Below are 12,234 nucleotides of genomic sequence, written 5' to 3' on the forward strand. Positions count from 1 at the left end.
AGATGAACTTTGTGATTTCAGGAGCACCTGAGTCAAACTCTGCTTTAGTCACGTTAGTTAATTAAAACAGTCCTGTGAGAAATCTCACCCCGTCTGGATCTGTGATTGCTGATGCTCTACTTTTACAAGGTTTCTCGTTTATTTTGACCTTTTTGATGTAACTAACTTTGAGACTATAATTGTCTCACTGTGCACAAGTCTTGTGCACCTTCTCTAGGTCAAATAAAAGTTGGTAATTCAAGTAGTAAGAAAAAATAAATAAATATTTTAATACAGAATTATACATTATGTACTAAATTTTTTTTATTAATAATTTTAAAGTTTTACTACATTCTATTATAAATATAATATAAATATAAACAATTATAAAGAAACAAAAGAATTACAAAATGTACAATAAACTAAAGAATAATAAAAAATTACATTAAATGAATAAATGTTTATTTTATCACTATTAATTAATAAATATATTTTATATTAAAATGAAATATTTTAATGAAATAAACTTATTTTATTTTATTTTAATTATTTAATAAAATAAGATAATAAAACTGCAAAGCAAACAAACCACACCTAAATAAATTAATTAATACATTTTTAATAAAATAGTTAAATAAAATACAGTTCTAAAATAAAATAAAAACCAGCTAACATCCTCAGGTTTTCTTTTTATCCAGCAAAGAAGCAAAGCTAAGGCTCCTGACCAGACGTTCCCTGCAGACGGACACAGATTGTCCCTTTAGGCTCATTAACACTTACTCTGGCATTTCTAAAGCTGCTTCAGATGTTAAGCAGGACCTTTAAGAGAGCGCAGACGCAAACAGGACTTTAATGACTGATCACATTAATGCTTTTCCAGCAGACTCTCTCTATTTCTGCCACTATGAACAACAGTTCATAGTGAACATTTCAAAACAAATACACCATTAAAATAATCATCAACATAGCTAATAATGAATTTAATTTAAACTCTTTTACAGCTTTTACACTTAATTTTCAGTCTGTTCAATACACAAATCTATCATATGACTTCAGAAGACCTGAAATATGCATCATATGCACTAATATCATTGTTTTTTTGTGAATTCTAGAGCCTAATTCTAAAAAATGTTTCTGTAACATGCACGGTATGCCCAGGAAAAAAGACTTTATTCGCGCGTGAAATTAACTTCTCAACAGACGCGAATTCGCGTCATGGGGGCTTCTGCCAGTTGAGTACACGCAGCATTTTCAACCACCCTTTTTATTCAGATCATTTTCTAAATATTACTGTTATCGTGTCATGAAATGTAGTTTTAAAAGTATTTCATGCGAGAATGTAGTTGTTTTAAACTCAAATATCTGATTTTTTGAGGTTGTCGTCTTTGCGTCTTTGCATTGACTTAACATTGAAATCACTCGCGCGAGACGCTCTATTCGCGTCTGGTGTGAACACAGCATAAGAGTTGGATAGTGTGTGTTTATTATGCAGTAACTTTAGGCCTAATATACAGTTACAGAGATTTGCACTAATGGCCAGGTTTCCCTTTGTTTCTTTTTACCCAAGTTTAAATTTGTTTGTCTTAATTTTGTACTTGAATTTTATTTTCAATATTTATTTTTTATGTTTTTATTTCTATGCATATCATATGGCAGGCTGCAATCTACTGAGTTCAAATAAATACAACATTTTCTAAAATAGTGTTTTTATTCTTCTATCAGTTAATATAAACATCTTATATATTAAAGATGTTATAGGATGTAATACTGACACCCTGATGAAGGCATAGAGCCGCAACGCAACCTCTCACCAAAAGAGTTTTAACGTTTAAAGCCAGTGATGCAATAAAGGCTTTTTAACCTCTCACTATACAATTTCTTGATACCAAAGATAGTTTCGTTTGGCTATAAAAATTACCAGGTAGTTGACAAAAAACGAGTTGCAATTTGCAAAACATGTGGGTTGAAGATTACAGACGGAGCTGCCACAACGTCCAACTTTGTTTAACCCCTGAAGTTGCACAAAGAAAGGTAAGTTTTGAACGAATGCTAAGCACCTTATCGGATGTACCATACTGTATCAATGAGACAGTAAACGCACGTCTCCCTTGCTGGTTCATGCTAACGAAAAATAGGGATCTTTGAGGTACATCAGATGGAAAAAACCTCGCCAACATCATGTCAACGTCCGTTTTAAAGTACCATTTCTACCTTGCTGCTAGACGGATGAACACAAATGTATATCTCAGTCTCTCCAACACATGAGACAAAAACAGGCCATTGTTCTAGTGCAATATGCTGTCGAAATACAAGCATTTTTTGTGAAAATTTAAATTTTCAGTTTTTTACTGTATTTGATTAATGTCATTGTATAAAAAGAGGTTTAAATGAATATAAATCTTACAGACATACATGATTTATATAAATTTTATTTCTGTGGTAAGAGGACTTGAAATGACTCGAAACTAAAATGGTAGGACTTTGGACTCGACTTGAGACTTGTTGGCTTTGACTCGACTTGACTCGGGACTCGAGGGCAAAGACTTGAGACTTACTTGTGACTTGCATAACAATGACTTTGTCCCACCTCTGATAAATTCAAATCAAATGCAATAAATTACTACTATTTTTTTTTAAACAAATAATAAATATTTTAGAAAAATAAAATAAATATTGGACAGTATAAATCACTGTTCACATGAATTATTATTATTATTATTATATTGATAGCATTATTATTATAATTATAATAAATAAATTATAGATTTATTATTATAATTTTTATAAATTATTATCATCATTATTAAAAAAATAAACAATCATAAATAAGAAACTACAAAATATTTTTAGAAAAATAAAATAATTATTAGACCGTATAAATCACTGTTCAAATGCATTATAATAATAATAATTTATTATTAAATTGTTAGCAATAATATTATAATTCTAATAAATAAATTATAGATAATAAAAAATAAATTACATTCTAAAAAATTCTGGGTTGTTTCAACCCAACTTTGGGTCAAATAAGGACTAACTTATTTGTATTGCCCAAAAGTTGGGTTAGTCAATATTTGACCCAAAATTGGGTTGAAACAACACAGCCTTTTTTAGAGTGTATAAATAACAGTAAATAATAAACTCAAAGTAAAAGAGAGTAAATGATGACAGGACTGAAGACCTGAGGCTGGAGTAATGCTGACTAAAAGCATCACAAAGACACAGGATGTGGAAAAGTGTGGAGTTACAGAAAATAACAAGAACTAAACACTATTTATAGGAGAAAGGCTGAGGCCTGATTTCCATCCTGTCAGCAGATCTGATACTCACCACATACTCGAAGACCAGCGTCAGGGTTTCCTTGGTGTGAATGATGTCGTGGAGCAGAACGATGTTGGTGTGTTTCAGGCCTTTCAGCAGAGACGCTGCACACAAACACATCACCGCTTTTACTCTTATTTAGGATTTATTTGTGCTTTTGGAAAATATGAGAATGCAGAGGCAGATGCCAATTTCTCTTGCAGTGAGCAGTTCCTGGATTTAATATATAAAAACAGTTTTCCATGCTCACATTAACACAGGAAACAGAAAGCAGATGTGCATATAGTGACTACTAAAATTAAAAATAATTAATAACTTGTACCCAGACCTGAGCGTAACATTTGCAGAACTTTATTAATTTATTAATTTATTATTATTATTATTATTATTATTATTATTATTATTATTATTACAATTGTTTAATAAATAAGAAACAAAATAATAATAAAAAAGTAAATAATCAAATTTATAAAAAACTAAATAAAATAAAATTCAAAAGGTATTAAATAAAATATTTGTAATAAATAATTATAAAATTAAATAAAATAAAATTTAAAACAATATAATAAAAATCACTGTTCTGCGGTATTTGGTAAACTGAAGCCTAGTTATTTTCCTTTTATGTTTCAGAAAAAAGCAAGACAGAAAGTCATGATATAAAAAAAAAATCAATAAGTATTTATAGTTAAAGGATTTGATCACAAGACACATCAATTAAAATAATTACAAATAAAATGATATGAAAAATAGTAAATTAACTTCACACTGACTGTCAATCCCTCACTGAGCAAAGACCTCAGCTCTTTTCTCATTTTCTTCGCACTGAATCAGCTCAGAAACTTTTTTATTTGACTTTTATAAACTGGTTTAAAGTTCACCACGAGCAGCTTGCTCTGTGGTTTGTATGAGCAGATGTTGTTTATGACTCTATGAAGGCCACAGTAAAACAAGCGTGTGATGAGAGGCTCACCTTCTCTAATCGCAGTGAACGGCGTTCCTTCCTCCTCCTGAAGACGAATCACTTTCAACGCAACCAGCTTCCCGTTCACCCTGCAGACACACACAGCATCAACAGGTCTGGTGTTCATCTGATTCACAGGACTGATCCACACATCGTGTTTATGTTCCTGGAGCTCAAACAGCAACTCTGACATCATGGGTTCGATTCCCGGCAAACGCATGAACTGATAAACTGTAACCTTTGAAATCCAATGCAAGTCGCTTCGGGTAAGTGTCTGCCAAATGCACAAAAATATATAAAATATATTTAAAAAATAAATCATTTAAATACACAAATAAATAAAAAATATTGCAGAGTGAAACTATATATTCATGGATCCAAAATATACATAATATTATTTTTTTATTTAACTGTAATATTTATTATATTATATTAATATAATGTTTCACTCTGAAATATTATATATTTATTTGTGCATTTAAATAATTTGTAAATATTTTATAGAGTTTTTGTGCATTTGGCTGAAAAGGCAACTTGAATAAATAAATAAATAAATAAATAAAAATTTATCTGTCTATCCATCCAATTCATTTAATTATTTATATTTATTAATTATATTCAATTTGACAATTATTTGCATTTAGTATTTTAAATTGCAAAAAGATTTATTGAAAAGATTGATTAAAATTAAAACAGACAAAAGAATTTGGGAAGAAAAAAATATATATAGTGTGGCATTAAATTAAATAATCATTATCATACATGTAAAATAAAATAATAACATTTCTTTGTTCATTTTTCTTAATTATTTATTTAAATAAAATAATATTAAATAAAAAAAAAATAAATAAAGTAAAAATAAAATAATAAATAAAATAAAAAATAAAATAAAATACTTGCCAGTATAAATCCCTGTGCACTTGCATTATTTGGAAACCTGAAGCTTGGACATTCTCCTTCTATGTAAATATTTATATATGATGTATTTAATTAAAGAATTGAACCAGAAGTATTATAGCAACAGAAAACAGATCAAACAGATGCCTATGTGTGCAGTCTGATTTAATCCTGTTGACTATAGTTTGAGACTCTAGGGATTGATGATGTCATCAGAAAAGGAAAGTCGTTTCAGAGAGAAACCGTTTGTGTTTTTAAATAAAAGGCACTGATGGTTTGTGCTCAGTGAGACCCGGAGCGAGTCTGAAGACAATAAACCGGGTCAAGAGTGATTTACTGTCGACTTAAACTCAATGAAATACAATTTAGAGGCAATGGAGTGAATCTGAACACGGAGCTCATAATGAACTTACACACAAATAACATCATTACTATGAAAAACACTGACAATAACGCACAATTCATTTCACGCTAGCTCAAATTTTATTTTCCAGATTTCCATTTATGAAGGAGAAACAGGTGTTACACGCTCCTGCCGAAAAGGCTTTCATTCGGCTTTCATTACAGCAGAAAAACCATTTCATTCAGATTTCACATAATAATAATAATAATAATAATGATCTGCTGCCTCTTTGCTTACAGTTCTGTTACCAAATGAGTCAAAGAACCCAGAGAAATACAGCAGGGTTTCAATAGAGTTTAAGAACGGCACAAATAAAATTAACACCGCATGCACTTACAGAAAAAGCCTATATAATCTAAAAAAAAAAAGAGGTGTTAAATTATTAGACTTAATTAAACAGACTGCATCTCACATTTAAGTAACTGCAAGCTTAAATACTCAAGACATGCTTATTTAATATTAATATATGTATTGGAATTTATTTACTGTATGATTTGCTATATATATATATATATATATATATATATATATATGCATTTCTGCATAATGAGGGGCTTTTAATAATTAACAAGCCTGAAATAGACACGGACTCTTATTTTGAAATGTATATCCTTTACTAATTCCAACTGTTCATTCAAAAAGATCAGAAAAATATTGGAACCCAATTACATTTTTATTATTATTATTATTAATAATAATAATAATAATACAATGTATACATAACAATGGATATTTAATCAGTAACATGCATTAAATACACAAGGACTTTTATTGTGAAATGTGCATATTTTACAACTTCAGCTGCTCCTATGAAAAGATGAGAGAAATATGAGACCAAAAGTATACCGAAAAAAATGCTATCATGCATAAAGAGGTTTATGGAACCATGAACAAGCCTGGAATTTACAAGGACTCTTATTTTGAAATATATATATGCTTTAGTACTTAATATATGATATAAAAAACCCTAACGTAAACATTGTAGAGCTATGACCTCTGCTCGACGTTTCCCCGAATCCTGTGTTTTCTGTTCTCCCTAAACTGTGGTGTTTTCTGTATTCTGTGTTTTATGTGAATGTAATAATCTGGACTCACTTGCTCTTCCCTTTGTAGACGGTGGCGTAGGATCCCTCGCCGAGCTTCTCCAGCTTCTCGTATGAATCTGCCTTCCCGAACTTTGGGCTCGTGGGCTGAAAGAGAGAGAGAGGATCTTTCATTCGAGGATCCTGTGATGCTGAAGCAGATGTGAGCTCAGATCCAAGACACTTGTTTCGACTGAAGGAAGAAACTTTCATTTTTGTGACGTTTTCTTACACCTGAAGAACATCAGTGACTCATCTGTGTCTCATTATTATTCATGAGAATGCGTGTCCTCATCCAATGAGAAGACGCTGCTCTTAATTATTCATGAGCGCATGCGTTGATTTCCTATGACCAACGGTTCAGACTGAGATCACATACAGTAAGTGAGACATATTCATAGATCGAAAGTAGATGTTTTCACTTTATAAGAGTGTTTGTGTGGCATAAACTGTCATCCATATATCCTGAGTCTCCGAAACATACACAATCCATCCACAACACGAGTGTAACTGTCCTTGGAGTGTACCGTCTCACATAAACCATTAGTCTCAAAAACGGCACACACACTTACATAAATCAAATACATGAAACACTATTTATTAACAAGTCAAAATAAATGAAAAAAAGACTAACAAAGTAAAATTAAATAATTTTAAAATAGAGATAAAACTCTTAAAAGTACAACTAAAATAAATGATAAAAAATGTAAAAAATTATTGTAATTTAATCCTGATTTTATTTTAAGTAAGTGTTTTATTTAGATTTTTTTATCTTATAACAATTTATCTTTACTTTACTACTTATGTTTATTTATATTTGTTTTTAGCAAGTGTTTGATTTAGATTTTTTATTTTAAAACCATTTATTTTAATTTCATTATGATTTTATTTGTTTTTAGTAAGTGTTTTTTTTATATTTTTTATTTTAAAATTATTTATTTTAATTTTATATCACGATTTGATTAGTTTTTAGGTATTTCATGAACTTTTATTTTATAAAGTGGAGCTCAGAGTAATATGTGCTGAATGCAGCTCTCACTGAAGAGCAGTAATGCTCCTGAAAACGCAGCGTTTCTTCAGTAATCAGGTTTGCAGCCTGACACCGATCCGAAACCGCAGCAGTGACTCAATTATTGCGATTGGTGTGAAAGATTACCGGACTCTTCCCGGATAAGCGCTCGCTCCGATGTGTCTGTAACCACAAACCCTGCAGCCTTTATCAACACCAGACACCAGCTGTCTCTAAGAAACCCTCAGTAAACAGCACCTCAGCATGGCCTTTATTATCCTGATTGAGGCGTTGGGAGAACAGGGGCCCTGTGGAGAACAGGTCTGAGCGGACTTTATAAATAAGAAGCTCTGTGGGAGAATAAGGAGAAGGTTTTATAGGAAAGAGGTCAAGCTCTCTCTCTCCGCTCCTTCTGTCTGGCCTTACATTCATCCATTTTTCATTGGTGTGAATCAGAAAGCAAATGTGCTTCCTTCAAACTGGCCACCTTCAGCTTTCTCTCTCAGGACAATCGTGCCTCGCTTTGGGAATTACATACTTCAGAAAGCATCTAGCCTCTTTTAAATTAAATTGAAATAAATAAAGTAATTATACAAAATGATGTATGCAAAGTGGTGTTCACAAAAATAGCTAAGTAATAAAATAATGCAAAATTAAAAATAATAATAATTTAAAATAAAAAAAATCTAAATAAATTTACTTATTAAAGAATATATCAATAAAAAGTCAAATTAAAATAAATACATTTTACAATTAAATAAAAAAACTAATAAAATCATTAATAAGTACAATTTAAATAATTTTAAAAATAAAATCAAAGTGAAATAAAAATCTAATTAATATATTTATATGAATAAAAGTGAATAAAATAAATAAATTAAAATGAACTTTTTAAAAACATAATAAATATAAAATTAAAATCAATTAAAAAAAATTAAAACTTACTTAAAATAAAATATTTTAAAAGTAAATAAAAATTACTAAACAAATAAAATCATTAAATAGTCAATACATTTTAATTTAAAATCAAAAAAAATCAAAACGCATACTAAAAATAAATAAAATCATTAAAACAAGTCAAATTTAAATTCTTAAAACAAATCTAAAACACTTACTAAAAATGAACAAGAACTAATGTAAAATTTAAATACGTCAATATAAAAATAACAATTCTAAACAAAATATAACTTACTAAAAAATGAATAAAATAATCATGTAAAATCTTAATAAATAAAAAAACGCCTCCATATTAAATACTTATTTTAAAAAATAATTTATTTTAATTGTATACCTGCATGTCATGTGATCGAAAACTATGATCGTGAATGTGCTGTTAAAGTTAATATTTCGGCTCAAAGGGGTTCAGCAGACAAATCTTTCAAGATATGTCTAATGATCATTATAATGAAAACAAACCCAAATAAAATAAGAAGCTACTGAAGTGATTCAGGAGGGAGACTCACGGAGCTGGGGCTGGAGTGACGCCGGAGTTTGGGAGACTCTTTCCCGGAGGACGAGCTCTTGGCGTTGATGCAGGCGTTGTTCTCCGAGTGCACACGCTTCACCTGACCGGCCGGCTTCTCGAAGGGGTCGAAGCCGCTCTGCGTCCGCTGCACCTTGCGGTCCTCAGGGATAGTGTCCAGGGGCTTGATGAGCGAGTCTGATCCCTGACCGCTGCGAGTGGACATCTTGGTGACACATATCTGAGGAGAACAACATCATCATCATCAGCACTGTAGACACAATGGATTTCTGATGCTTTACACAAGCAATAGTTCTGATGCATTTACTGGGAAGAAAAATCATAAAGCACGATTCAGTTTTAAGTAAATCTCAGTTTAAGCATCTTCACACTTTTTAAATGCAAAAACAAGATTGGAATCAAGTTAAGCTCTGATCGCTAAAGTCTCGTCGTACAAATGTTCAAGACAATCTTCTGCAGTGGTTTCGTGCAGTTCTAAATTAAACACTTCATAAAAATGATGTCAATTATATTGTAAAATAAATAATTCGATAATGATGAGTCAAATGAAAAATATACAAAAAACTAATACTTCAAATGAATAAATAATTAAAAACTAAAATAACAATAATTATAAAATAAAATAAAAACCATACTAAAACTTAATCATAATTTAAATGTAAAATAATCATTAAATCATTAAAATTGTTATTAAAAATGATAATAATTGTGAAATTACACAAAAAAAAACTTAAAACACTTAAAATCATTTTAAAAAACTTACAATTAATAGATTTTTTTTTTAAAGTAAAATACAAATATTTACAGAAAATCAATACAATTAGTAACAATGTAATAATTCTTTTAAACAAAAAACACTGAAAATTAAGAAACTATTAACAAGTAAAATTAAAATAAATAATTTTTGAATACAAAATCTAAAGTGTGTCAGTATAGCAAGAAAGCTCAAATTTTTCTGTGCCTTTTAAACACAAAAACAAGATACAATCCTCGCTTGCAGTGAAAGTATATCCACTTTAGTTCAAAAACACAAGACCGTTCACACTCCCTGCGATGTTCAGATCTTCATCTCAGTTCAGACAACGATTCAAGGCTCTCAGCAGCAGTATTACAGCCCACAGTACATCACACACACACACACACACACACACACACACGAGCATTAATCTACAGCATGTGAACCTACCGGCCACTCCATCGCCGCTGGACTGTGAGCAGCACAGAAAGCCCAGAGCAGCATGTCATGTCTCCGATTAAACATTCACGAGGAACGTCCCGGGAACGCCTCAATATATTCACTTACACGGGCCGAGTTTCACCAAATACACTTCAGTATGAGAGCCAGACTCCAACGCTTACAGCAGATATCTCTACGATTAACAACTTTGTGCCAAGAACATCGTTAAACAAATGATTGAACCAAGGAATCAAGATACTTTTGAAAGTATACAGATATACACACTACTGTTTACATAACTGAAATGTTTCTGAAAGAAGCAGTTATTTGATCAAAAATACAGTAAAAATTTTGAAATATTTTATAATCTAAAATATCTGTTTTCTGTGTGAATCTGTGTTAAAGTGTAATTTATTTCTGTGATACTCCGCTGTATTTTCAGCATCATTCCTCCAGTCTTCAGTGTCACATGATCTTCAGAAATCATGAAAATATGATGATTTACTGCTCAAGAAACATTTCTGATTATTATCAGTGTTGAAAACTTTAATACTTTTGTGGAAATTGTGATACATTTGATTCTTCAGGATTCAGAGATGAGTAGAAAGTTCGGTAGAACAGCATTTATCTAAATATGCAATTTATACGCTACAATAAAACAGATTTGTGTGATAAAGAGACAGAGATCTCTGAAGAGAGAAGCTCCCATTAAACAGAAACTGAAGTGAAATGTCATGCAGAACAGGTCGAGTTAAATGACATTTCTCTGTGTTCTTCTTCCCGTCCTGACAGGACAGTATTTGAGACATGAACATGTAGGTGACATTTCTCAGAGGCTTCGGAGCAGAACTGAGCCACCATCACAGTCTCTGAACTCATCGCTTCTGCATTAAAAACCGTCAGAACGTCAGAGAGACATGTTTGGCTCTTTGTCTCTGTGTTCTCTCTGTGTGACTGCAGACAGACTCCGCCTCCTCCGCTGTCAATCAGACTGCAAACAGACTCCGCCTCCTCTGCTGTCAATCAGACTGCAGAGAAGACTCCGCCTCCTCCGCTGTCAATCAGACTACAGACAGACTCCGCCTCCTCAGCTATCAATCAGACTGCAGACAGACTCCGCCTCCTCTATGCTCAATAAGACTGCAGACAGACTCCGCCTCCTCTGCTGTCAATCAGACTGCAGACAGACTCCGCCTCCTCTACTGTCAATCAGACTACAAACAGACTCCGCCTCCTCTGCTCTCAATCAGACTGCAGACAGACTCCGCCTCCTCTGCTGTCAATCAGACTGCAGACAGACTCCGCCTCCTCCGCACTTTTTAGAGACGGTTTGTATTTTTACAAACAGTTTGAATAAATTAATAAGATATCAATTCTTTAATCAAATAATAAAATCGAACAAAAAATTTTTTTCATTAAAAAGTAAAATATAAAATGTCAAAAATAAATAAAACTTATAAAATGACAAAAATAAATAATAAAAAAATACCAAAAAATTATTTAGGAAAATAAAAAACAAATAAATACAATTATCAAAACATAATAAATCAGATAAATAATAGAAATGAATATAAAAGGAAATACATTAAATAAAAAAATTTAATATATATGTAAAAAAGAATTGATAAAAATACACAAATAAATACATCAAATTAAACAAAAAAATAAGAAATATTTAAAAATAAAAAATATATAAATAAAATAAAACAAAAAAACAGGAAAACACATTATAAATCTAAAAACAGAGATAAATAAATGAGCAAAATTTTTAACAAAATGTAATAAAATTATAACAAAGAAATGACTTAAAGGCAGGGTAGGTAATAAATGTATAAACAACTTTCTTCCAAATTTGTTTAAACTTTCTATATATATCAATGCATAATTAAAATGTAAGTACTCTGATAAAAATAGTATAAAAA

The 12,234-nt window shown here is 30.9% G+C and overlaps 1 protein-coding gene across 4 annotated transcripts in view; it reads right to left on the reverse strand.

Moving 5' to 3' along the window:
* LOC132103460 (cyclin-dependent kinase 14) overlaps positions 1-12,234 on the reverse strand; it is a 176,437-nt gene that overhangs the window by 115,151 nt on the left and 49,052 nt on the right. For all 4 annotated transcript variants that reach the window (XM_059508585.1, XM_059508587.1, XM_059508586.1 and 1 more), the window contains 4 exons: positions 9,116-9,355; positions 6,657-6,751; positions 4,271-4,350; positions 3,310-3,404 (listed from right to left, as the gene is read on the reverse strand). In XM_059508585.1, coding sequence (XP_059364568.1) covers positions 3,310-3,404; positions 4,271-4,350; positions 6,657-6,751; positions 9,116-9,355 — 510 coding nt within the window. The remainder of the gene's footprint in view (positions 1-3,309; positions 3,405-4,270; positions 4,351-6,656; positions 6,752-9,115; positions 9,356-12,234) is intronic.

Source organism: Carassius carassius, chromosome 24 (assembly GCF_963082965.1).
Source record: "Carassius carassius chromosome 24, fCarCar2.1, whole genome shotgun sequence".
Taxonomy (NCBI): Eukaryota; Metazoa; Chordata; class Actinopteri; order Cypriniformes; family Cyprinidae; genus Carassius; species Carassius carassius.